The sequence below is a fragment of the Pezoporus flaviventris genome, unplaced genomic scaffold, assembly GCF_033815535.1.
Source record: "Pezoporus flaviventris isolate CSIRO_AGI_PZ_B2104156 unplaced genomic scaffold, CSIRO_AGI_Pfla_v1 ptg000100l, whole genome shotgun sequence".
NCBI lineage: Eukaryota > Metazoa > Chordata > Aves > Psittaciformes > Psittacidae > Pezoporus > Pezoporus flaviventris.
Genome location: NW_026892648.1, coordinates 2,223,802 through 2,249,300, shown reverse-complemented (window position 1 = coordinate 2,249,300; position 25,499 = coordinate 2,223,802). Strand labels below are relative to the sequence as shown.

Sequence of the window (25,499 nt, the reverse complement as noted above, 5' to 3'; positions counted from 1 at the left end):
GCTAAATCGTATCACTTCCGCAAGGCTTTTGGCAATGTCTCCAATAAAACCCTCGTAGGTGAGGTCAGGAGTGTAGGTTAAATGAACGGACAGCGAGATGGGCTGAGGACTGTCTTGAATGGCAGAGCTGAGAGCACTGTGATCAACAGAGTAGAATACAATTGGAGGCCTGCAGTCGGTGGGGGTTGTCAGGGACCAAAACGGGGTCTGGTCTAATTCAACTTTTTAATCAGTGCAGTGAGTGAAGGGCTAAAGTGACACCTCAGCAAGTTTGTGGCTGATGAGAAACTGGTGGCAGTGGCTGATGCATCTGAAGGCTGTGCTGGCATTCAGTAGTATGTGCACAGGCTGGAGAACTGGGCAGACAAAAACCTACAGAGGTTTCAGAGGGCAAGTTAAGGGCACTGCGTCTTGAGCTTCACCACAGACCAAGCAGAGGTTGGTGCGCTTGTGAGAAGAGAAGCAGTGGCAGGTTTCGTCAACAGGTCTTTATTTGGTGTGAATAAATAGGTGAATAAATAGGTGGCATCGTGTGTGCCAATAAATAGAGCAGGGGTGTCGGGGAGCAGCGGGCGCAGGAGAGACGCGGGGTCAGGGCGTCTCTTGCGGCGGCTGTGTCGGAGGGTGCTGTAGGCCCGAGGCGGGTGCGCGCGGGCGCTGCCCCGGTGTTGCTGGTGTCGGGGCGGTGCGGGAGCGTGGGGTCGCTGGGCTAATTGGGCACGGTGCGGGTGAGGTTGTGCAGGTGCTGGAAGCAGAGGCGAGCTTCGAGGCGGACGTGGTCCCAGGCGCAGGCGCTGTGGTTGTGGGTGCGCAGGAAGTCCTGGATGTGTCGGAAGTATTTGTTGATGGTGAGCAGCGGGCTGCGAGGCCCTTGTCCCGGGAAGAGCGTGGCGTTGTCCGTCAGGCAGTGCTGGAGGCGCTGGATGCGGTGCTGGAGGCTGTTGAGGAGCTGGTGGCGTGGCTCGTTGTGCCAGTGCTGGGGGGTGGTGGGGCTGCTGAGGGTGTGGAAGAGGTGCTGGAGGATGCGGAGGGCGGTGGCGGCGGCTTGCTGCGGGTGGCTGATGTGCAGGAGGGTGTCGGGGAAGAGGGGCGCCTGCTGGTGTTGGCAGGGCGGTGTGGGGCTGGGAGCCATGGCCTGGAGGAGCTGGAGGCTGCGCCAGGGGAAGGTGTCATCGCGGGCAGGCCGGTGGTGGCAGGCGAGGCCGGTGGCGAGAGCCGTCAAGAGGAGCAGGAGCGCCGGGGCGCCGCAGCCCAGGTGGGGCTGTGCGGTTGCGGGCGTAGGCATGGTGGGGCTGTGGGTGCTGCCTGGGGGGTGCTGGGCAGGAGCGTGCCGCGTCTCGGTGGTGGTGCGGGTGGGCGCTGTGCTGGGGGTTCTGCCGGGTGGCAGCTTTATGTGGTGCCACCGCGGCTTCCCCTTCCTCGCTTTCCGCTTGCGGCCGCTTGCCGGTTGTGGTTTCCATTTTGGGCTGGGGTCTGTGCTGCTCCTGGGGAAGAGCCTTTTCTGGGGTGTCTGTGGGTGGGGAAGTCCTTGGCCGTGCTTTGTGGTTGTGTTTGGGTTGGTGCCGGTTATGGCGGCAGGGGTTTTGATGTAGCGGTTCGTGGAGGCGGGAAAGCTCAGGGGCAGCCACATGTGGGGCGCTTGTGCTGCTGGTGAGTTTTTTGTGGTTTCTGCTTTTCCTCTTTGTCCCTGTCTCTTTGCAGTTGTGTTGTGCTGGATTTCCCTTCCTGCCCAATTCCCTTTTCCTTTTGTTGGGCTGTAGTAGTGGTTGCGGGGTTTTGGTTTTGGTACTGTTTTGTGTGGGATGACATCATTGTATTCAGTGATGACATCATTGCTTATTCTCTTTTTTGGGTAAATTGTGCCATTTCTTTGTTTCTCTCCGATTTTGTTTTTTATCACTGGTTGTGCATCATTTCTATCTTCTGTAAAATGTTTTTTTTTCAGTGATGTCTTTTTTTCTGGAGGTCCTGTGTAACTTCTTGTGCTGAGGCTTGGCATCAGAGGTGGTTGTCGGTGGCCTTGTGAGTTGAAATGTCCTTTGTGCTGAAAGGCCCTTGCTGAGGGATGGGGTGGCTAGGAGTGCTCTGGGTAAGCTGTGACATTGTCTCACCGCCTTCGTGGTGAAGAATTACTGGAGGTGGAAAAGAGGGCAATCCAACTGGGAGATCAAAAAGGACCATTGTCACTGTATGCAGAGGTAGAACGAGGAAGGCGAAGGTGCACTTGGGACTGAGCCTTGCGAAAGACGTCAGTACAGCAAGAAGGGCTTCTTCGTATATATCAGCAGGGAAAGGAAGGTAAGAGCTGAAGGCCAGAGAAAGTAAGCTTTCACCCCCTGGTTGCAGAGAGTTGAGTTATGGATAGGCTGGACAGACTCAACGCCCATAAACCCCTGGGCCCTGAGAGGATGTCGCCAAAGGTGCTGAGGGAGCTGGCAGATGTTGTTCTGCTGCCTTCCTCATCCTTGGATACGCGTGGAGAATGGGAGAGGTGTCCAAGGAGTGAAGGAAGGCCAACGTCACTCCATCATCAGCGAGGGAAAGGAAGAGGACGCGGGAAACCGTTAGCCAGTCGTTCTGATCTCCATCCCTGGAAAGGTGATGGAATAGGTCCTTCGGGTGGTCAGAACCAAGGATGTTAAAGGAAAGAAGTCCCTGAGGAGTGGTCAGCATGGATTCACCAAGGGTAGATCTTGCTTGGCCAAACTCAGAGCCTTTTACAATGACAGGGCACGATGGGTTTACAAGGGGAGAGCAGTGCATGTTATCAGCCTTTACTTATGGAATCATAGAATCATGAGGGTTGGAAAGGACCTTAAGATCATCTAGTTCCAACCCCCCTGCTGTGGGCAGGGACACCTTACGCTAAATCGTATCACTTCCGCAAGGCTTTTGGCAATGTCTCCAATAAAACCCTCGTAGGTGAGGTCAGGAGTGTAGGTTAAATGAACGGACAGCGAGATGGGCTGAGGACTGTCTTGAATGGCAGAGCTGAGAGCACTGTGATCAACAGAGTAGAATACAATTGGAGGCCTGCAGTCGGTGGGGGTTGTCAGGGACCAAAACGGGGTCTGGTCTAATTCAACTTTTTAATCAGTGCAGTGAGTGAAGGGCTAAAGTGACACCTCAGCAAGTTTGTGGCTGATGAGAAACTGGTGGCAGTGGCTGATGCATCTGAAGGCTGTGCTGGCATTCAGTAGTATGTGCACAGGCTGGAGAACTGGGCAGACAAAAACCTACAGAGGTTTCAGAGGGCAAGTTAAGGGCACTGCGTCTTGAGCTTCACCACAGACCAAGCAGAGGTTGGTGCGCTTGTGAGAAGAGAAGCAGTGGCGGGTTTCGTCAAGAGGTCTTTATTTGGTGTGAATAAATAGGTGAATAAATAGGTGGCATCGTGTGTGCCAATAAATAGAGCAGGGGTGTCGGGGAGCAGCGGGCGCAGGAGAGACGCGGGGTCAGGGCGTCTCTTGCGGCGGCTGTGTCGGAGGGTGCTGTAGGCCCGAGGCGGGTGCGCGCGGGCGCTGCCCCGGTGTTGCTGGTGTCGGGGCGGTGCGGGAGCGTGGGGTCGCTGGGCTAATTGGGCACGGTGCGGGTGAGGTTGTGCAGGTGCTGGAAGCAGAGGCGAGCTTCGAGGCGGACGTGGTCCCAGGCGCAGGCGCTGTGGTTGTGGGTGCGCAGGAAGTCCTGGATGTGTCGGAAGTATTTGTTGATGGTGAGCAGCGGGCTGCGAGGCCCTTGTCCCGGGAAGAGCGTGGCGTTGTCCGTCAGGCAGTGCTGGAGGCGCTGGATGCGGTGCTGGAGGCTGTTGAGGAGCTGGTGGCGTGGCTCGTTGTGCCAGTGCTGGGGGGTGGTGGGGCTGCTGAGGGTGTGGAAGAGGTGCTGGAGGATGCGGAGGGCGGTGGCGGCGGCTTGCTGCGGGTGGCTGATGTGCAGGAGGGTGTCGGGGAAGAGGGGCGCCTGCTGGTGTTGGCAGGGCGGTGTGGGGCTGGGAGCCATGGCCTGGAGGAGCTGGAGGCTGCGCCAGGGGAAGGTGTCATCGCGGGCAGGCCGGTGGTGGCAGGCGAGGCCGGTGGCGAGAGCCGTCAAGAGGAGCAGGAGCGCCGGGGCGCCGCAGCCCAGGTGGGGCTGTGCGGTTGCGGGCGTAGGCATGGTGGGGCTGTGGGTGCTGCCTGGGGGGTGCTGGGCAGGAGCGTGCCGCGTCTCGGTGGTGGTGCGGGTGGGCGCTGTGCTGGGGGTTCTGCCGGGTGGCAGCTTTATGTGGTGCCACCGCGGCTTCCCCTTCCTCGCTTTCCGCTTGCGGCCGCTTGCCGGTTGTGGTTTCCATTTTGGGCTGGGGTCTGTGCTGCTCCTGGGGAAGAGCCTTTTCTGGGGTGTCTGTGGGTGGGGAAGTCCTTGGCCGTGCTTTGTGGTTGTGTTTGGGTTGGTGCCGGTTATGGCGGCAGGGGTTTTGATGTAGCGGTTCGTGGAGGCGGGAAAGCTCAGGGGCAGCCACATGTGGGGCGCTTGTGCTGCTGGTGAGTTTTTTGTGGTTTCTGCTTTTCCTCTTTGTCCCTGTCTCTTTGCAGTTGTGTTGTGCTGGATTTCCCTTCCTGCCCAATTCCCTTTTCCTTTTGTTGGGCTGTAGTAGTGGTTGCGGGGTTTTGGTTTTGGTACTGTTTTGTGTGGGATGACATCATTGTATTCAGTGATGACATCATTGCTTATTCTCTTTTTTGGGTAAATTGTGCCATTTCTTTGTTTCTCTCCGATTTTGTTTTTTATCACTGGTTGTGCATCATTTCTATCTTCTGTAAAATGTTTTTTTTTCAGTGATGTCTTTTTTTCTGGAGGTCCTGTGTGACTTCTTGTGCTGAGGCTTGGCATCAGAGGTGGTTGTCGGTGGCCTTGTGAGTTGAAATGTCCTTTGTGCTGAAAGGCCCTTGCTGAGGGATGGGGTGGCTAGGAGTGCTCTGGGTAAGCTGTGACATTGTCTCACCGCCTTCGTGGTGAAGAATTACTGGAGGTGGAAAAGAGGGCAATCCAACTGGGAGATCAAAAAGGACCATTGTCACTGTATGCAGAGGTAGAACGAGGAAGGCGAAGGTGCACTTGGGACTGAGCCTTGCGAAAGACGTCAGTACAGCAAGAAGGGCTTCTTCGTATATATCAGCAGGGAAAGGAAGGTAAGAGCTGAAGGCCAGAGAAAGTAAGCTTTCACCCCCTGGTTGCAGAGAGTTGAGTTATGGATAGGCTGGACAGACTCAACGCCCATAAACCCCTGGGCCCTGAGAGGATGTCGCCAAAGGTGCTGAGGGAGCTGGCAGATGTTGTTCTGCTGCCTTCCTCATCCTTGGATACGCGTGGAGAATGGGAGAGGTGTCCAAGGAGTGAAGGAAGGCCAACGTCACTCCATCATCAGCGAGGGAAAGGAAGAGGACGCGGGAAACCGTTAGCCAGTCGTTCTGATCTCCATCCCTGGAAAGGTGATGGAATAGGTCCTTCGGGTGGTCAGAACCAAGGATGTTAAAGGAAAGAAGTCCCTGAGGAGTGGTCAGCATGGATTCACCAAGGGTAGATCTTGCTTGGCCAAACTCAGAGCCTTTTACAATGACAGGGCACGATGGGTTTACAAGGGGAGAGCAGTGCATGTTATCAGCCTTTACTTATGGAATCATAGAATCATGAGGGTTGGAAAGGACCTTAAGATCATCTAGTTCCAACCCCCCTGCTGTGGGCAGGGACACCTTACGCTAAATCGTATCACTTCCGCAAGGCTTTTGGCAATGTCTCCAATAAAACCCTCGTAGGTGAGGTCAGGAGTGTAGGTTAAATGAACGGACAGCGAGATGGGCTGAGGACTGTCTTGAATGGCAGAGCTGAGAGCACTGTGATCAACAGAGTAGAATACAATTGGAGGCCTGCAGTCGGTGGGGGTTGTCAGGGACCAAAACGGGGTCTGGTCTAATTCAACTTTTTAATCAGTGCAGTGAGTGAAGGGCTAAAGTGACACCTCAGCAAGTTTGTGGCTGATGAGAAACTGGTGGCAGTGGCTGATGCATCTGAAGGCTGTGCTGGCATTCAGTAGTATGTGCACAGGCTGGAGAACTGGGCAGACAAAAACCTACAGAGGTTTCAGAGGGCAAGTTAAGGGCACTGCGTCTTGAGCTTCACCACAGACCAAGCAGAGGTTGGTGCGCTTGTGAGAAGAGAAGCAGTGGCGGGTTTCGTCAAGAGGTCTTTATTTGGTGTGAATAAATAGGTGAATAAATAGGTGGCATCGTGTGTGCCAATAAATAGAGCAGGGGTGTCGGGGAGCAGCGGGCGCAGGAGAGACGCGGGGTCAGGGCGTCTCTTGCGGCGGCTGTGTCGGAGGGTGCTGTAGGCCCGAGGCGGGTGCGCGCGGGCGCTGCCCCGGTGTTGCTGGTGTCGGGGCGGTGCGGGAGCGTGGGGTCGCTGGGCTAATTGGGCACGGTGCGGGTGAGGTTGTGCAGGTGCTGGAAGCAGAGGCGAGCTTCGAGGCGGACGTGGTCCCAGGCGCAGGCGCTGTGGTTGTGGGTGCGCAGGAAGTCCTGGATGTGTCGGAAGTATTTGTTGATGGTGAGCAGCGGGCTGCGAGGCCCTTGTCCCGGGAAGAGCGTGGCGTTGTCCGTCAGGCAGTGCTGGAGGCGCTGGATGCGGTGCTGGAGGCTGTTGAGGAGCTGGTGGCGTGGCTCGTTGTGCCAGTGCTGGGGGGTGGTGGGGCTGCTGAGGGTGTGGAAGAGGTGCTGCAGGATGCGGAGGGCGGTGGCGGCGGCTTGCTGCGGGTGGCTGATGTGCAGGAGGGTGTCGGGGAAGAGGGGCGCCTGCTGGTGTTGGCAGGGCGGTGTGGGGCTGGGAGCCATGGCCTGGAGGAGCTGGAGGCTGCGCCAGGGGAAGGTGTCATCGCGGGCAGGCCGGTGGTGGCAGGCGAGGCCGGTGGCGAGAGCCGTCAAGAGGAGCAGGAGCGCCGGGGCGCCGCAGCCCAGGTGGGGCTGTGCGGTTGCGGGCGTAGGCATGGTGGGGCTGTGGGTGCTGCCTGGGGGGTGCTGGGCAGGAGCGTGCCGCGTCTCGGTGGTGGTGCGGGTGGGCGCTGTGCTGGGGGTTCTGCCGGGTGGCAGCTTTATGTGGTGCCACCGCGGCTTCCCCTTCCTCGCTTTCCGCTTGCGGCCGCTTGCCGGTTGTGGTTTCCATTTTGGGCTGGGGTCTGTGCTGCTCCTGGGGAAGAGCCTTTTCTGGGGTGTCTGTGGGTGGGGAAGTCCTTGGCCGTGCTTTGTGGTTGTGTTTGGGTTGGTGCCGGTTATGGCGGCAGGGGTTTTGATGTAGCGGTTCGTGGAGGCGGGAAAGCTCAGGGGCAGCCACATGTGGGGCGCTTGTGCTGCTGGTGAGTTTTTTGTGGTTTCTGCTTTTCCTCTTTGTCCCTGTCTCTTTGCAGTTGTGTTGTGCTGGATTTCCCTTCCTGCCCAATTCCCTTTTCCTTTTGTTGGGCTGTAGTAGTGGTTGCGGGGTTTTGGTTTTGGTACTGTTTTGTGTGGGATGACATCATTGTATTCAGTGATGACATCATTGCTTATTCTCTTTTTTGGGTAAATTGTGCCATTTCTTTGTTTCTCTCCGATTTTGTTTTTTATCACTGGTTGTGCATCATTTCTATCTTCTGTAAAATGTTTTTTTTTCAGTGATGTCTTTTTTTCTGGAGGTCCTGTGTAACTTCTTGTGCTGAGGCTTGGCATCAGAGGTGGTTGTCGGTGGCCTTGTGAGTTGAAATGTCCTTTGTGCTGAAAGGCCCTTGCTGAGGGATGGGGTGGCTAGGAGTGCTCTGGGTAAGCTGTGACATTGTCTCACCGCCTTCGTGGTGAAGAATTACTGGAGGTGGAAAAGAGGGCAATCCAACTGGGAGATCAAAAAGGACCATTGTCACTGTATGCAGAGGTAGAACGAGGAAGGCGAAGGTGCACTTGGGACTGAGCCTTGCGAAAGACGTCAGTACAGCAAGAAGGGCTTCTTCGTATATATCAGCAGGGAAAGGAAGGTAAGAGGCTGAAGGCCAGAGAAAGTAAGCTTCAACCCCCTGGTTTGCAGAGAGTTGAGTTATGGATAGGCTGGACAGACTCAACGCCCATAAACCCCTGGGCCCTGAGAGGATGTCGCCAAAGGTGCTGAGGGAGCTGGCAATGTTGTTCTGCTGCCTTCCTCATCCTTGGATACGCGTGGAGAATGGGAGAGGTGTCCAAGAGTGAAGGAAGGCCAACGTCACTCCATCATCAGCGAGGGAAAGGAAGAGGACGCGGGAAACCGTTAGCCAGTCGTTCTGATCTCCATCCCTGGAAAGGTGATGGAATAGGTCCTTCGGTGGTCAGAACCAAGGATGTTAAAGGAAAGAAGTCCCTGAGGAGTGGTCAGCATGGATTCACCAAGGGTAGATCTTGCTTGGCCAAACTCAGAGCCTTTTACAATGACAGGGCACGATGGGTTTACAAGGGGAGAGCAGTGCATGTTATCACCTTTACTTATGGAATCATAGAATCATGAGGGTTGGAAAGGACCTTAAGATCATCTAGTTCCAACCCCCCTGCTGTGGCAAGGACACCTTACGCTAAATCGTATCACTTCCGCAAGGCTTTTGGGCAATGTCTCCAATAAAATCCCTCGTAGGTGAGGGTCAGGAGTGTAGGTTAAATGAACGGACAGCGAGATGGGGCTGAGGACTGTCTTGAATGGCAGAGCTGAGAGCACTGTGATCAACAGAGTAGAATACAATTGGAGGCCTGCAGTCGGTGGGGGTTGTCAGGGACCAAAACGGGGTCTGGTCTAATTCAACTTTTTAATCAGTGCAGTGAGTGAAGGGCTAAAGTGACACCTCAGCAAGTTTGTGGCTGATGAGAAACTGGTGGCAGTGGCTGATGCATCTGAAGGCTGTGCTGGCATTCAGTAGTATGTGCACAGGCTGGAGAACTGGGCAGACAAAAACCTACAGAGGTTTCAGAGGGCACAGTTAAGGGCACTGCGTCTTGAGCTTCACCAAAGACCAAGCAGAGGTTGGTGCGCTGTGAGAAGAGAAGCAGTGGCAGGTTTCGTCAAGAGGTCTTTATTTGGTGTGAATAAATAGGTGAATAAATAGGTGGCATCGTGTGTGCCAATAAATAGAGCAGGGGTGTCGGGGAGCAGCGGGCGCAGGAGAGACGCGGGGTCAGGGCGTCTCTTGCGGCGGCTGTGTCGGAGGGTGCTGTAGGCCCGAGGCGGGTGCGCGCGGGCGCTGCCCCGGTGTTGCTGGTGTCGGGGCGGTGCGGGAGCGTGGGGTCGCTGGGCTAATTGGGCACGGTGCGGGTGAGGTTGTGCAGGTGCTGGAAGCAGAGGGCGAGCTTCGAGGCGGACGTGGGTCCCAGGCGCAGGCGCTGTGGTTGTGGGTGCGCAGGAACTGGATGTGTCGGAAGTATTTGTTGATGGTGAGCAGCGGGCTGCGAGGCCCTTGTCCCGGGAAGAGCGTGGCGTTGTCCGTCAGGCAGTGCTGGAGGCGCTGGATGCGGTGCTGGAGGCTGTTGAGGAGCTGGTGGCGCGGCTCGTTGTGCCAGTGCTGGGGGGTGCTGGGGCTGCTGAGGGTGTGGAAGAGGTGCTGGAGGATGCGGAGGGCGGTGGCGGCGGCTTGCTGCGGGTGGCTGATGTGCAGGAGGGTGTCGGGGAAGAGGGGCGCCTGCTGGTGTTGGCAGGGCGGTGTGGGGCTGGGAGCCATGGCCTGGAGGAGCTGGAGGCTGCGCCAGGGGAAGGTGTCATCGCGGGCAGGCCGGTGGTGGCAGGCGAGGCCGGTGGCGAGAGCCGTCAAGAGGAGCAGGAGCGCCGGGGCGCCGCAGCCCAGGCGAGGCTGTGGGGTTGCGGGCGTAGGCATGGTGGGGCTGTGGGTGCTGCCTGGGGGGTGCTGGGCAGGAGCGTGCCGCGTCTCGGTGGTGGTGCGGGTGGGCGCTGTGCTGGGGGTTCTGCCGGGTGGCAGCTTTATGTGGTGCCACCGCGGCTTCCCCTTCCTCGCTTTCCGCTTGCGGCCGCTTGCCGGTTGTGGTTTCCATTTTGGGCTGGGGTCTGTGCTGCTCCTGGGGAAGAGCCTTTTCTGGGGTGTCTGTGGGTGGGGAAGTCCTTGGCCGTGCTTTGTGGTTGTGTTTGGGTTGGTGCCGGTTATGGCGGCAGGGGTTTTGATGTAGCGGTTCGTGGAGGCGGGAAAGCTCAGGGGCAGCCACATGTGGGGCGCTTGTGCTGCTGGTGAGTTTTTTGTGGTTTCTGCTTTTCCTCTTTGTCCCTGTCTCTTTGCAGTTGTGTTGTGCTGGATTTCCCTTCCTGCCCAATTCCCTTTTCCTTTTGTTGGGCTGTAGTAGTGGTTGCGGGGTTTTGGTTTTGGTACTGTTTTGTGTGGGATGACATCATTGTATTCAGTGATGACATCATTGCTTATTCTCTTTTTTGGGTAAATTGTGCCATTTCTTTGTTTCTCTCCGATTTTGTTTTTTATCACTGGTTGTGCATCATTTCTATCTTCTGTAAAATGTTTTTTTTTCAGTGATGTCTTTTTTTCTGGAGGTCCTGTGTGACTTCTTGTGCTGAGGCTTGGCATCAGAGGTGGTTGTCGGTGGCCTTGTGAGTTGAAATGTCCTTTGTGCTCAAAGGCCCTTGCTGAGGGATGGGGTGGCTAGGAGTGCTCTGGGTAAGCTGTGACATTGTCTCACCGCCTTCGTGGTGAAGAATTACTGGAGGTGGAAAAGAGGGCAATCCAACTGGGAGATCAAAAAGGACCATTGTCACTGTATGCAGAGGTAGAACGAGGAAGGCGAAGGTGCACTTGGGACTGAGCCTTGCGAAAGACGTCAGTACAGCAAGAAGGGCTTCTTCGTATATATCAGCAGGGAAAGGAAGGTAAGAGCTGAAGGCCAGAGAAAGTAAGCTTTCACCCCCTGGTTGCAGAGAGTTGAGTTATGGATAGGCTGGACAGACTCAACGCCCATAAACCCCTGGGCCCTGAGAGGATGTCGCCAAAGGTGCTGAGGGAGCTCTCAGATGTTGTTCTGCTGCCTTCCTCATCCTTGGATACGCGTGGAAAATGGGAGAGGTGTCCAAGGAGTGAAGGAAGGCCAACGTCACTCCATCATCAGCGAGGGAAAGGAAGAGGACGCGGGAAACCGTTAGCCAGTCGTTCTGATCTCCATCCCTGGAAAGGTGATGGAATAGGTCCTTCGGGTGGTCAGAACCAAGGATGTTAAAGGAAAGAAGTCCCTGAGGAGTGGTCAGCATGGATTCACCAAGGGTAGATCTTGCTTGGCCAAACTCAGAGCCTTTTACAATGACAGGGCACGATGGGTTTACAAGGCGAGAGCAGTGCATGTTATCAGCCTTTACTTATGGAATCATAGAATCATGAGGGTTGGAAAGGACCTTAAGATCATCTAGTTCCAACCCCCCTGCTGTGGGCAGGGACGCCTTACGCTAAATCGTATCACTTCCGCAAGGCTTTTGGCAATGTCTCCAATAAAACCCTCGTAGGTGAGGTCAGGAGTGTAGGTTAAATGAACGGACAGCGAGATGGGCTGAGGACTGTCTTGAATGGCAGAGCTGAGAGCACTGTGATCAACAGAGTAGAATACAATTGGAGGCCTGCAGTCGGTGGGGGTTGTCAGGGACCAAAACGGGGTCTGGTCTAATTCAACTTTTTAATCAGTGCAGTGAGTGAAGGGCTAAAGTGACACCTCAGCAAGTTTGTGGCTGATGAGAAACTGGTGGCAGTGGCTGATGCATCTGAAGGCTGTGCTGGCATTCAGTAGTATGTGCACAGGCTGGAGAACTGGTTTCCATTTTGGGCTGGGGTCTGTGCTGCTCCTGGGGAAGAGCCTTTTCTGGGGTGTCTGTGGGTGGGGAAGTCCTTGGCCGTGCTTTGTGGTTATGTTTGGGTTGGTGCCGGTTATGGCGGCAGGGGTTTTGATGTAGCGGTTCGTGGAGGCGGGAAAGCTCAGGGGCAGCCACATGTGGGGCGCTTGTGCTGCTGGTGAGTTTTTTGTGGTTTCTGCTTTTCCTCTGTGCCTGTCTCTTTCCAGTTGTTTTTTCGCTGGATTTCCCTTCCTGCCCAAGTCCCTTTTTTTTCTGTTGGGTTTTAGTAGTGTTTGTGGGGTTTTGCTTTTGGTATATTATCATCTTTGTTTTCATTTGTGGTTTTTTTTTTTTTTGTTATTTGTTAAATGATGTGTTTTTTTATCATTGTATGATCTTTGTCTGTTCAGATGTCCTTTGTGGAAGCGGTTCTCAATTCATCAGTTGAGTCCTGTTTCTGTATTGTTGAAGCTTCTATAATGCCTTTGGTTTGTTTTGCCTATTTGAAAGACCTGGTTTTGGGGGACTAGCACTCTTTTCTTAACAGTTGTTTTTTTAACAATTGTGAAGATTCAGCCAGTAGTAGATTCATTTGTATTCTGGTTTTGCCTGTTTTGAGGTATTTTTTTTGAGCACTATGTCTTTTTGTGGTGTGGAGCAAAATACTCTCTACAGACAAGGTTTTCTCCCGAAATTTCTAGGTTTTCTTGGTGATTTGCATTTGTATTATGTAATCCCTGATACTACTGCAGCTTCTCAGTTTCTGTGTTTGTTTTTATCTTTCTCTGTGCATCATGTCTTTTTGTTGGTTTATTTTTATTCCAGTGGTGTATTTTTCTGTGGAGGTTCCTTAGTGCATCCTTGTTCTGAGGAGAGGTCTTATCAGAGGAGGTTGCTGTTGGGTTTTCCAGTGATGCTTTTGCGTATATCTCCAGGAATGGCCATCTCACAACTTCCCTGATCTGTTTTCTCATGTTCATAGAATCTCAGAATGTTTAGGTTTGAAAGGGACCTTAAAGCTCATCCAGTTCCAATCCCTGCCATGGGACACCTTCCACTAGACCAGTTTCCTCCAAGCCCTGCTTAACCTGGCCTTGAACACTGGCAGGGATTTGACAGCCATAGCTTCCTTGGGTAACCTGTGCCAGGGTCCCAGCACTCTCATAGTGAAGAATTTCGTCCTCATGTCTAATCTCAGTCTCCTCTCTGTCAGTTTAAAGCCATTCGCCTTCATCCCTAAAGGCCTTAGTAAAAATCCCATCTCCAGGTTTCTTGTAGCACCTTTAGGCACTGGAAGCTGCTCCAAGGTCTCCTTGGAGCCTTCTCTTCTCCAGGCTGAGCAAGCCCAGCTCTCTCAGCCTGGCTCCAGAGCAGAGCTGCTCCAGCTCTCAGAGAATTTCCATGGCCTCCTCTGGACTCGCTCAAGCAGCTCCATTCCCCTCTTGTGTCATTGCCCCAGACCTGGATGCAAGACAGCAGGGGGGTGTCACGAGAGCAGAGCAAAGGGGCAAGATCCTCTCCCTTGACCAGCTTCTCATGTTCCTTTTGATGCAGCGCAGCATATAGGGTTTGTTACTGGGCTGTAAGCACACACTCCCCATGTTGAGCATGTTGGTCATATTGTGCTTCTCATCAACCAACACCCCCAAGTCTTTTTCCTCAGGGCTGCTCTCAATCTATTCTCTGCCGAGCTTGTATTTATGCTTTTGTGGGGGGGTTGCAGTGCTGGTATGCTGTTCCTTGTCAAAATGTCACAGGCTTTGGTGGGTCCTGTCCATGCCTTTTTCAGGTGCATCTTGTCCGTGTTACTCTGCTTGGTGCACCTAGCAGTACTTAGGCATTGCTGTGGGGTGGTTTGTGATAGGGTCGTTGTTGGGAAGAGACTATCATGTTTTAGTAGGGGGAAAGGGTTGGGAAGGAAGAAGGTGGATGATGGGAGAGGAGGTGCACGCAGGGCAAGCATCATGTCATCTGGGCAAGCATGTGCTCCCAGGGTCTGGCATCAGCAGGAGATGCCTATGGGCTTGAAGGACCATGGTGGGTCACTGAAAGTAGGTTGCTGTTTGGAGCCTTTGGCCAGGGCAGGAGGTACTGGGGGGCTGGGCTGCAGGAGGGAGACTCATCCCTGCCTGGCTGGAGATTCCCTGTCTTTGCTTATCAGGTACATGCATGATGACCACCTCTTTTTCCTTCTTTTTTGTTTTTACAAAAAATCTTTATTTGCAAGAAGGACAAAAATAAATAAATAAATAACCCATGGTCAGCTAAATAAATATATAAATAAGAGTTCTTTCATTTTTGCAAGAGTCTCTCATTGTCCATGGGGACTTCCCCCTCCATCAGTGGAGGTCACAGCCTGGATAGTCTGGATATCTCCACAGGTAATAAATATCACCCCTCTCCCATCCCCTCGTCCATAAGCATGCAGCACAGCAATCCCCCTCCTGCCTCGCCAGCAGTATGAGCAGTGCGGCTGTCCCACAGCCCAGCTTTAGCCTCAATGTGGTCATGCCCATTCCCTCTCAGCGCAGGATCCTGCCTGGAGGAGCTCTGGCAACCCAGATCAATCCCAGCCCATGGCCACCGACGTTGGCTGAGGACAGGCATTTGGTGCTGGGGTTGGCAGAGCATGGGAGCAAATCAGCTTTTCATTCGCCGGAAGAGTTTGTCCAAGTGTTGGAACAAGGAGTGAACTTCAAGGCGAACGTGGTCCCAGGCGCAGGCGCTGTAGCTGTGGGCATGGAGGTAGCCATTGATGCCATGGATGTATTTGTTGATCGTGAGCAGCAGGTTGTGGGGTCCTCGGCTTCGAAAGCGTCTGACATTGCCTGACAGGCAGTGCTGGAGGCGCTGGATGCGGTGCTGGAGGCTGTTGAGGAGCTGGTGGCGTGGCTCGTTGTGCCAGTGCTGGGGGGTGCTGGGGCTGCTGAGGGTGTGGAAGAGGTGCTGGAGGATGCGGAGGGCGGTGGCGGCGGCTTGCTGCGGGTGGCTGATGTGCAGGAGGGTGTCGGGGAAGAGGGGCGCCTGCTGGTGTTGGCAGGGCGGTGTGGGGCTGGGAGCCATGGCCTGGAGGAGCTGGAGGCTGCGCCAGGGGAAGGTGTCATCGCGGGCAGGCCGGTGGTGGCAGGCGAGGCCGGTGGCGAGAGCCGTCAAGAGGAGCAGGAGCGCCGGGGCGCCGCAGCCCAGGCGGGGCTGTGGGGTTGCGGGCGTAGGCATGGTGGGGCTGTGGGTGCTGCCTGGGGGGTGCTGGGCAGGAGCGTGCCGCGTCTCGGTGGTGGTGCTGGTTGGCACTGTGCTGGGGGTTCTGCCAGGTGGCAGCCTTATATATGGCACCACTTTCCATTCATCATCACCATTCTCTAGACAGGATTTCCCTAGTTCCATTTTCAGTTTTGCTTTCTGTTTAGTTTTTCCTTAGGCCTTTTTTTTTTCTACTTGTCCAAAGTCTGAGCAGGGGTTTGCCCTGCTCTAAGGAAGGGAAGGGGGAGCTGGTTCTTTCCCATGAATGTTGTTGGGGTGCAGAGGGGTCCCATACTGCTGTGCTGTTATGGTTCAGCAGGGGACATGAAAATGTGGATTTTGGGTTGCCTTCAGGATTTCCTTTTTGTCTGTTTTGTTCATTATCTTTCTTTGCTTTTATTTTCAAGTCTCTCTGCCTATCCGTATCAATTTCTCTTATTTCATTTTTTTTCTATTTGTTTATATGAGTTAATACATGTTTTCCTTTTTTTATTGGAAATATTTTTAATGTGTCAGTCTACTTTCTCTTTTTTTTTTTTTCCTTTTCCTTTCTGTTTCCTTTTCCTTTCACTATTACATCTACAGCCTTGCTGCGGAGGAGTTTCTCCTCTCTGCAAATATCTCACAGAATATTTCTGTGGTCATCTGTCAGTTTCAGTTTTTACATTTCCCAGTCTATTTCTCTTCAGCATGTTGATATTTACAAACAAATGCATAAATGCTATTTTTCAGCTATTCATGCAGTGGTTGTGATTTCTAGATGGGGGGGGGGGGGGATTATTACATTTTGAATTTACTGTAGAAATTATACAACATTAGATGTTGCAGGAGCAGGTGGGAATATTTGTCAGGTGGTTTTCCCCCACCTGAGGGACAGTGGAAATAGTTGCAATCCTTAGACCCTGTTCTCACGAGGGTTTGGTTATATTTTGTCCAGTTTATATAGGCGAAGAATGCTAGTGTGTCATTTCCAGTTCATATCACAGAATCATAGAATGGTTTGGGTTGGAAAGTTCCTCAAGATCATCTGGTTCCAACCCCCTGCCGTAGCCAGGGATGCCTCACACTAGACCATGTTGCCCCAAGGCTCTGTCCAACCTGGCCTTGAACACTGCCAGGGATGGGGCATTTACCACTTCCTTGGGCAACCTGTGCCTGTGCCTCACCACCCTCACAGTAAAGAACTTCTTCCTTATATCTAACTTGAACTTTGCCTGTTTAAGTTTAAACCCATCACCCCTTGTCTATAGCTACAGTCCCTGATGAAGAGCCCCTCTCCACTGAATCCTGCTCAGATGTATTCTCACATTCTTTTTTTGTTGACTTTTTCCTTGGAATGAAATGGGAGTGGTGCTTTAAGACTTCTAATGTTAATTTGGTTGTACTTTATTGAATGTTTTTTGCCAGAGTTGATTAGGTGGAATTACCTGGCAATGAAAGGATGATGAAATATGGCACTGTTTCAAGTTACAGAAAGCACCTGTAATACTTAGTCTTTGTTGGAATATTTTGTGTTCAGTGATGGAGGATAGGGTGTAGGAAATGGAGGTGAGGCACAGAAATACAGAAAGTGGAAGGTGCTGTCAACTGTGAAAGAGCATTTGAGGTGCCAGGGAATTTGTAGAGGCAGGTATGAAGGAAGAGAATATTCTTCCTTGGGTTGGGGCAATCCCAAGCACAAATACAAGGTGGGTGGAGAATGGATTGAGAGCAGCCTGAGGAGAAGGACTTGGGAGTGTTGGATGACAAGAAGCTCCACATGACTGGGCAGTGTGCACTTGCAGCTCAGAAACCAGCAGCATGCTGGGCTGCATCAAAAGGAGCATGACCAGCAGGTCAAAGGATGTGATTCTACCCCTTTAGTGTGCTCTTGTGAGACCTCACTTGGAATACTAGGTGCGGTTCTGGGGCCCCCATCACAAGAGGGGCATACACCTGCTTGAGCAAGTCCAGATGAGGCCATGGAGATTCTCTGAGGGCTGGAGCACCTCTGCGCTGGAGACAGGCTGAGAGAGCTGGGCTGGTTCAGCCTGGAAAAGAGAAGGCTCCAGGGAGACCTTAGAGCAGCTCCAGTGCCTAAAGGCACTATACAAAAAACCTACAGTCGGCTTTTTACAAAGGCATGTAGTGACAAGACAAGGGGGAATGGCCTTAACCTGACAGAGGAGAGATTGAGATTAGACATGAGGAAGAAATTCTTCACTATGAGAGTGGTGGGATCCTGGCACAGGTTGCCCAGAGAAGCTGTGGCTGCCCCATCCCTGGCAGTGTTCAAGGCCAGGCTGGATGTGGCTTGGAGCAACCTGGTCTAGTGGAAGGTGTCCCTGCATGTGGCAGGGGGTTGGAACTGGATGAGCTTTAAGGTCCTTTACAACCCAAACCATTCCGTGATTTTCAGTGTTGGAGATGTGTGGAAATGGTTATATCTCAACGTATCAGAGGTGATGAGGAGTAAACAGTAAGAATTAAAAGAAAAATGCATAGTAGAGTACTAGCCCCGTAGCAAAGGGCTAACTTTTCTCTTTTTCTCCCAAATTGAGGCAAAATGCCACTTCATTTTTGCTGACATGTGCTGTGATCTTGGAGTGCAGGCTTTCTAGGGTGAGGCCTTTCTTACTTTCCTGTAGAAGACCTAGAAGAATGATCTGAGGCAGTGGTCTACACCTTTTTTGATTGCACACCCCATCAGTTATAAATTTCTGAGCACTCATCCCCAATATATTTTTATTTCTGAATTACATACCTATGATACTGTGCTAATCTGACTGTTATAAAGCATACACAAAAATAAAAGTTAAAAAAGGATTGAAGGTTAAACAAGCACTATTTTTTTTTCATTATGTTGTTTTATTTTATTAACGGTACCAAACCCAATTTTTCATGCGCCCCAATGGATTGTCTTGCACATCCCACTTTGGAGAGTTCTTGTCGTGGTTTAAACCCAGCTGGTAACTCAAAACCATGCAGCCACTTGCTCACTGCCCCCCTTCCTCCCCCCACTCCCAGAGGGATAGGGAGGAGAATCAAAAGAATGTAACCACAGGCTGAGATAAGAGCAGTCCAGTAACTAAGGTATAACACAAACCACTACTGCTACCATCAATAATGATAATGATAAGGGAAATAACAAGGGAATACAACTGCTCACCACACACTGACCTATACCCAGCCCGACCTGAGCAGTGATCTGGTCCTTCTGGGTAACTGCCCCCTGGTTTATATACTGGGCATGACGTGCTGTAGCATGGAATACCCCTTTGGCTAGTTTGGGTCAGGTGTCCTGTCTCTGCTTCCTCCCAGCTTCCCCTCTTCCCTGGCAGAGCATGAGGCTCAGAAAGTCCTTGGTCAGAGTAAACATTACTGAGCAGCAACTAAAACCATCAGTGTTATCAGCATTGTTCTCAGGCTGAAAGTCAAAACCACAGCACTGCACCAGCTACTAAGAAGGAAAAAAATGACTGCTACTGCTGAACCCAGGACAGTTCTCCTGAAACATAGTTTAAATAAATTTCCCAGTCATCTGGTAGTAACTCTTTTTACTATTTTCCTCTTTTTTTTTTTTTTTTTTTTGGCTTGTTTTCAAATGTTTGTACTGTTTTCCAGCTGATGTTTCCGCTTTTAGAAAATAGGGTATGGCACAAGGGTCAAACCTTTAGGCTACATCCCAGGTCTTTGGCTCCTGATGGTCTGTTGCTCTTCCAGGTACTGGAAGAGTCTTCTCACTGGAATGTAACAGCTCGGAGCTGAGGGTTGGGAGGGAAAAGTGTGTGGTTGTTGTCTTTAGCTTACTGTTAAGGATGAAGTATTTGTTACACAATGCTAAAAACATCAGAAAGTAGGTTTATTTTGAAGTTGAGGATGCAGGTTAATCTAAAGCTCTGCTGTAAGCGATAAGGTCACCTTCTGCTCAAACCTCTGTCTTGACAAATTTTCTTACAATTACAATGCAGGATTCGTAAGAGCTGTCCATTTTTGATATGGTTTCAACTATTAATAAACAATGTTGTCTCTTTCCAAGGATTACTATGGAATTACATTCCCTGCTCCAGCAACCTTGACAGGCAGAGATGGGAGCCTTGCTAACAATCCATACTCAGGTGAGTGCTGTTTAAAGATGAGGATGGTAAGTGAGATGTGCTGGTTTCTAGATGCAGGTCATCCTGCCATTGGTGAAAGAGCAGTTGTTTTTGCCTATTGTAAGCAGTTGAAACCGTCAGTCCGAACTAGACAAACAGAAGCGAGCATCTCTCTCTCAACCCTGACATTGGTGTTTCTTCATGGGTTTGGTCAGCAATTCATATGTGACTTATAGGAATGAGCTGGATAGCCTTTGAGAACAAGCGTAGAATTGTTATGAGTGTAAATGCTGTGCCATCTGGTGCCCTTCCTGAGCACATACAGGTGCTTGAAAGATATTCCGTAGCTTAATCATTCTTCTCAAAATTCAACTGGCTTGCCTTCCTTTTTTTGGCACTGGAATAGACTCTTCTCAGCAGCAACCCATGCTTCGTTACTGCTATTTTAGCGCTGTTATGTTCCCATGTAGCAGGCTGTCCCTCACCCTCTCCAAATCTAAGGGATTTCATTCGCAAAAGCATGTGGTTTTAAGAAGCCCTTACTCATTCCTTCTCTTGCTCCTCAGTTACTGGTGTGCAGAGATGACATTAGTGCCATCCAGGATTTTCATCCCATGGTTTTCATCTACTGCGACCAGATTGCAACTTATAAGTGTAGTTATGCATAGTACAGTTCCTATATTGACAGTGTTAAGTGTTGTCATACTTGTTGGTAACCAGCAAAAAGGAGTACTGGCTAAGAATGAGATAATGTGATTGATGTATGTAACCTCCCTAAAAGAGATGTGAGCGTGCTGTTCTGTAGGCTGCCAGAAAATGCAGGTGTTCAAGAGTTTTCTGCTTCATAATCACTTCTCTCAGGAGTCTGCTTTTGGGTTTTTAACCGAATTTCCCTTCCTACTTCTTCAATAAGGTGGCCCACGATGCAAGCCTTGCTTTCCTGGCCTTCAGCTACTGTCTCCAGAACTTTGGTGGTGTGAGGAACCAGACATATTAACTAGTCATGCTTGACAAATAAACAGACATTGACAAAAATATACCCATCACTGCCTGTAAATTCTAACTTGCTTTCAGCCCATGAAGCCTAGCTAATCAATTTAACCTCCAGGAAAGTCACACTTTAACCCAACAACCATTTGCCTTTTGGCTATTTACCATACTTCCTGCTTTTAGCATGTTTTATTGCAATGATCTGATAGCAGTGAGTCTGCTCAGACCTTGTGAGATAGGTAAGTATTGGTTATCTCCACTTTATCAGTGGATTAGCCACAGCACAGAGTTCAGTGCCACAAATAGGCAATGTCCTTGTGGCCGTCAGAAAGAGAGACCAGGAGAGTGCTTCCCCTAAACAACTGCTGGCTTTCAAGTGTAGGATATGCTCTATTCTTTAGTGGTCTGCTTGTATTCAGAGGATTTGAGCCCTGTGAGTCCTCCACTTTTGGAGTAGCTTGGATAGCTTTTCTGATCAGTTCCTTCTTTTGCAGGTGACGTAACAAAATTTGGCCGTGGGGATTCTGCCTCCCCTGCTCCGGCAACCACGCTTGCCCAGCCGCAGCAGAACCAGACACAGACTCACCACACGACTCAGCAGCCCTTCCTCAACCCGACCCTGCCCCCAGGGTACAGCTACACTGGGTTACCTTACTATGCTGGTGTGCCCGGTGTACCCAGTGCATTCCAGTATGGGCCAACCATGTTTGTAAGTGTGACAGCCTAAGCTGTAACCCTCGTTTCGTGCCTCTCTGGTTTTGCTCTCTCCAGCCCAAACTGTCTACATCCTGGAATCATAGTTTTTGATTCACTAGATCAGGTTACTCAAAGCCCTGCATCATCTGGCCTTGAACACTGCCAGGGATGGGGCAGTCACAGCTTTGCTGGGCAACCTGTGCCAGTGCCTCACCACCCTTGTCATAAAAAATACCTTCCTTATGTCCAATTTAAACCTCCTTTTTTTCAGTTTAAAACCATTGCCCTTTGTCCTGTCAGTACAGGACCTGGTAGAAAATTTTTCTCCATCTTTCCTATAAGCCCCCTTTAAGTATTGAAGGGTCTCAGTAAGTTATCCCCAGAGCCTTCTCTTCTCCAGGCTGAACAACCCTAGCTCTCTCAGCCTGTCTTCATAGCAGAGGTTCACCAGCCCTCTGAGCATTGTTGTGGCCCTTCTCTAGACCTGCTTTAATAGTTCCATCTCTCTCTCTTATACTGGAGACCCTAGAAGTGAATCCAGTACTCAGGTGGATTCTCATGAAAATGGTATGTAGCATTATCTTCCCCAGCCTTCCAGGCATCTCCAAAAACATGCAAGCTTGAGAAACCAGTTTCCGTCCCTTCCACAGGAGAGCAGGAAATTTAAAATGCAGAACTCACGGACTCTTGCACAGGTTACTGCAAATAGCAGAAGTTACAGCTCATTGACTCGGTGATCCTGAAAGCCCTTACCAGTCTCTGGAGAGTCCAAAGGAGACCCAAAGCTCCAGTTAGCTTGGAGTGCCTAGGAAATCCTTTCAAGGTCAGAGGGGACCCCATTAAGTCAGAGCACTGTACTGGTAGTTTCAGTGGAAGAAGGTTATTTGGGAAAAGGTGATGTTCCAGGCAGGAAGACTAGATGATTCTGGTTTTGGGCCCTGTAGGACAGTGCTTTATGAAACAGCCTCAGGCAGGAATTGTTGTTTTGTTTGGTTCTGGGGGGAGGGCACTGTGGTTGCTGCTTCATGTGTTTGTTGTGAATTGTGAATTTGCTGTTTACCTTAACAGTATGAAAGAAATAAGCAGCCTGGTGTGAGACATGGTTACACTGCAGTCAGAGGGATGGCTCTAGCTTGCACTAATCCACTATAGATAGTTACTTCTGGAAGCATAAGTGCCATGTCCCGTGCCATCCCAGTGCTCCCAGCTCCATATTAAATTTTCCAGGAGGTGGAGGTGCCTTCCCCACTAGATGGCAGAGGCAGCTTGTGTTTTGTGTGCTGTTCCTCAGGTGACAGGGCTTTTTGTTCCCTTCCTTTGTCCAGGTACCTCCAGCATCTGCAAAACAGCATGGAGTCAACCTGAACACCGCGTCGACTCCTTTCCAGCAAGCGAGTGGCTATGGGCAGCATGGCTATGGGGCAGGTATGCTTACCACTGTGCCTCTCACGTGGGTGCCTGCCCAGCTGCTTGCACACTAACACCTTGTCTTGTACACACCGGCAGGCTATGATGACTTAACGCAGGGAACGGCAGCTGGAGATTACAGCAAAGGAGGCTACAGTGGGTCATCTCAAGCACAAAACAAATCTGCTGGCACTGGACCTGGGAAAGGTAACACATGAGACTTGAGATTGATCTTCAGTGTGACTTAGCAGGGCCGATTCCCAGTGCTGTGCCGTCAACACAGCAGCCAGCTCTAAACAGGGTCATGATCCAAGCTGTTTCTCCATCTCCCGTATACAAAATGCTTTTTTAATGGCCCAGTTGTTCCTTCTAAACCTCGTGGCTGAACTTTGTGTAAGGATCTGTGTGGCTGATGTGCAGCTTTGTCCTCTATTATACACGGGAGACATGGTGAACTGTTTCCACTGCGAAAGTTTACTTTGCTGAAGAATAGTGGTCCTGCAGCAGTGCTGTGCTTTGGAAGCCTAAGCAGCTGGATGCTGCTGCTGAAATGGTCCTCTGCCAAATGAAGACTAGATTTTGAGTTTCTTGGTAGGCACCTAAGACAGCTGTGTGTTAGGGGCAATCAGGGCAGTTCACACATCTGGGCTGTTATTTCAGCTGCTGTGCATACACCCTGTTAACTCATTGCATTGTATCATGCCTGGAACTGTTTCCTTTCTGACTGTAAAGGCTGAAGAATTTATACAGCTTACGTGAAAGCTTTATTCTGCACACGCTGGTTGGACCTGAAAAATGTTTACTGAACTGCTTAGCACTAACTAGTTCATCTCTGGGCTTAAGCAAATACCAAGCATTTGCTGTGCATTTGAAACACCAACTGGACTGTCGTCAGCCAATGATCACACTCTCCTCTGTGGAGGAGCAATCCAAAAAGGAGCCCCCTTTTCCTGAGAAGGGGCCAACCTTAGAGCAGTGCAGGCCCTCCCAGGTCCAGTCCTCTGATTCACTGGCCAAAGGAACCACTGGTTTTATTCTGATCCAAGTGGAATAATTGGAGACAGTCTTTATAAGACTGTGAATACATGCCTGGTTTGAGAGCCACCTTGCTGGTAAGTGCGTGTTTCTGAGCCTGTTGTGGCAGCAGCTGGTCCTGGTGGAAGCCAGCCTGAATCAGAAGAGTATTGCAGACCTCACCCTTCTGCAGGATGTGAAAGGACAAAGGACTCAAATGTGTAGCAGTTGCTGAGTCTCATTGCTCAGCATACTACTGGAAAGCTCTTGAATGCTGCAGTAGAGCCAAATGCATCCCTCATTCTAGGGGAAAGTTGGCTTTTTGTGAGTTTATATGAGTGTTTGTTGCAGCCACCTGCTGCCTGCGAAGTGCTTTGAACCCAAGCAGTGACTACTGGACTGTGATTTATCCCAGTGGGTTGGGTTCCCACTCTGCAGCAGGAGTGAGGAGCCAAGCTTTTTCTTCTGTTCCCATATGAGGTCAGAGAGCAGAGGGGTCCCCCAGGGCTGGGCAGCAGCAGCAGCAGCAACATGGTGAATGGAGTAAAGGTGCACCTGCTGTGACCACCAGAGGTGCCAGCAGCAAAGCATTGGCTCGTGCTGGGTGTGTTTGACTTTCTCATTGTTGGTGGCTTGTTTCTTGTTTTCCAGGTGTTTCAGTGACCTCAAGTAACACAGGTGTGCCTGATATCAGTGGCTCAGTCTATAACAAGACTCAGGTGAGCAACGGTGTGCTCTCCTCCCGCATGGCCTGAGCCCAGGCTCATGGTCCCCTCCTGTTCACAGGATTTCAGGGTCAGCAGGCCATGGCATTTCTGGTTCTGTTTGCTGTTGGAGTGGAGTCTCACCTTCTGTCCCACTGTTTCTGCCCTGTCAGCTCCTGACAGCAGCTGCTGGCGCACATAAGTCATAGAATCACAGAATGATTTGGGTTGGAAAGGACCTTAAGATCATCTAGTTCCAGCCCCACTGCCATGCACAGCACTACCTCAAACACCCGAGGGCCCTTGCGCCATGACATCCTGTGGCCATACACAGCATGCAGCTTCCCAGGGAAGGCAGGAAGGGCTTTGACAAAGTGTGGTGGGCTTATGTCCAGCTCCTGTTTTCTCCTGCCTGCACCTTCAGCCAGGGTAATTAGCGTCTGGATGTGAACCATGCTTACAAATAAGAAGCCATCTCTCAGCTACATGCTTACCAGGGGCCAGGGAAGGAAAATCTTACTGCAAGTTGTTCTTGCATTTTTGTTGGGCTGCTGTGGTAGGTCAAGGCTGAGCCCCTGTGATGTGTGAAGGACTGATTTCAGGCAGCTGCTGCCATCCTGTGTCCCACTGAGTGAGAAGAGGTTGATGAAAAAAGGAACACAATAGCTGTGGAAATAGAAATAAAATACTGGAGACATTAGTGCAGAAGTATGGGTGAGAACAGGAGCTGAAACTCCTGAACTACTCCGCCTAAGTGCTTGCAAGTATTTAATGTAACTTGGCTTGCTCATGGGGTTTGTGAAAGGTTAAGGTGATGTGTTTGGGCTGTTCTTTTCTTACCTGGACACTGTGGGGCTGCTCATACCAGTCTCTGACACTGTTCCCGTCGCCTCCCGTGCAGACATTTGACAAGCAGGGATTCCATGCTGGCACACCGCCTCCTTTCAGCCTGCCCTCTGCTCTTGGATCGACTGGGCCCCTGAACCCTGGTGCTGCCCCGGGTTATGCTCCAGCCCCGTTTCTCCATATCCTCCCTGCACATCAGCAGCCTCATTCCCAGTTGCTGCATCACCATCTTCAGCAAGACGGGCAGGTGAGTTTGACCCTTCTTGCTTCTACAGCATGCTTGAGGACAGATTGCTCCCCCCACATCCCAGGAGGGCTTAGTGGGGGTTGGCTTCCCTCTGAATCCTTGCTTTGCTCATTGGGAAAAGGGAATGACAGTGATTGCATATTGACAAACTTGATGCTGTTGACCAGGTTGGAGAGGGAGCCTCATGAAGCTGAGCTAGGGGAACTTCATGTCCTTGCCCTAAAGAAGGACAGTGTGATCCTGGACTGCATTAGGGAAAGCATTTCCAGCAGGTTAAGGGAGCTGATCAGCACTGGTGAGGCTACAGCTACAGCTGTCGTGTTCCATTCTGGGGTCCTCAGTATGAGAGAGACGTGGACACACTGAGAAAAGTCCGGCATAGATCCACAAAGACGGTGAAACAACTGACTGCAGCATCTCTCCTGTGAGGAAAGGCTGGGAGAG

General features: G+C 51.5%; 6 protein-coding genes across 18 annotated transcripts in view; 1 reads left to right on the top strand and 5 right to left on the bottom strand.

Annotated features, from left to right (window-relative positions):
- Positions 1 to 25,499, top strand: part of UBAP2 (ubiquitin associated protein 2) — a 121,705-nt gene that overhangs the window by 95,393 nt on the left and 813 nt on the right. For 12 of the 13 annotated variants that reach the window (XM_061477199.1, XM_061477201.1, XM_061477200.1 and 9 more), the window contains 6 exons: positions 19,094 to 19,172; positions 20,636 to 20,850; positions 22,163 to 22,262; positions 22,344 to 22,451; positions 23,910 to 23,977; positions 24,864 to 25,055. In XM_061477199.1, the coding sequence (XP_061333183.1) occupies positions 19,094 to 19,172; positions 20,636 to 20,850; positions 22,163 to 22,262; positions 22,344 to 22,451; positions 23,910 to 23,977; positions 24,864 to 25,055 (762 nt within the window). The remainder of the gene's footprint in view (positions 1 to 19,093; positions 19,173 to 20,635; positions 20,851 to 22,162; positions 22,263 to 22,343; positions 22,452 to 23,909; positions 23,978 to 24,863; positions 25,056 to 25,499) is intronic. The other variant, XM_061477203.1, reaches the window with a different exon arrangement.
- On the bottom strand, positions 663 to 1,561 carry LOC133281512 (interferon-like). Its single transcript, XM_061477164.1, has one exon. The coding sequence runs from the start codon at positions 1,283 to 1,285 to the stop codon at positions 710 to 712; it is 576 nt and encodes a 191-aa protein (XP_061333148.1). The 5' UTR covers positions 1,286 to 1,561; the 3' UTR covers positions 663 to 709.
- LOC133281511 (interferon-like) lies at positions 3,527 to 4,425 on the bottom strand. The gene has a single exon (XM_061477162.1). The coding sequence runs from the start codon at positions 4,147 to 4,149 to the stop codon at positions 3,574 to 3,576; it is 576 nt and encodes a 191-aa protein (XP_061333146.1). The 5' UTR covers positions 4,150 to 4,425; the 3' UTR covers positions 3,527 to 3,573.
- On the bottom strand, positions 6,391 to 7,289 carry LOC133281517 (interferon-like). The gene has a single exon (XM_061477169.1). The coding sequence runs from the start codon at positions 7,011 to 7,013 to the stop codon at positions 6,438 to 6,440; it is 576 nt and encodes a 191-aa protein (XP_061333153.1). The 5' UTR covers positions 7,014 to 7,289; the 3' UTR covers positions 6,391 to 6,437.
- On the bottom strand, positions 9,303 to 10,153 carry LOC133281553 (interferon-like). Its single transcript, XM_061477248.1, is given in 3 exon segments — positions 9,303 to 9,350; positions 9,352 to 9,372; positions 9,374 to 10,153. Coding segments are annotated over 3 exon segments (573 nt in total). The 5' UTR covers positions 9,878 to 10,153.
- LOC133281533 (interferon-like) lies at positions 14,433 to 15,405 on the bottom strand. Its single transcript, XM_061477188.1, has one exon. It carries the CDS (start codon positions 15,217 to 15,219, stop codon positions 14,476 to 14,478), a length of 744 nt encoding a protein of 247 aa, XP_061333172.1. The 5' UTR covers positions 15,220 to 15,405; the 3' UTR covers positions 14,433 to 14,475.

Coding starts and splice junctions, on each gene's coding strand:
- LOC133281512 (XM_061477164.1), bottom strand. CDS start 1,285: ATGCCTACGCCCGCAACCGCACAGCCCCACCTGGGCTGCGGCGCCCCG.
- LOC133281511 (XM_061477162.1), bottom strand. CDS start 4,149: ATGCCTACGCCCGCAACCGCACAGCCCCACCTGGGCTGCGGCGCCCCG.
- LOC133281517 (XM_061477169.1), bottom strand. CDS start 7,013: ATGCCTACGCCCGCAACCGCACAGCCCCACCTGGGCTGCGGCGCCCCG.
- LOC133281533 (XM_061477188.1), bottom strand. CDS start 15,219: ATGGAACTAGGGAAATCCTGTCTAGAGAATGGTGATGATGAATGGAAA.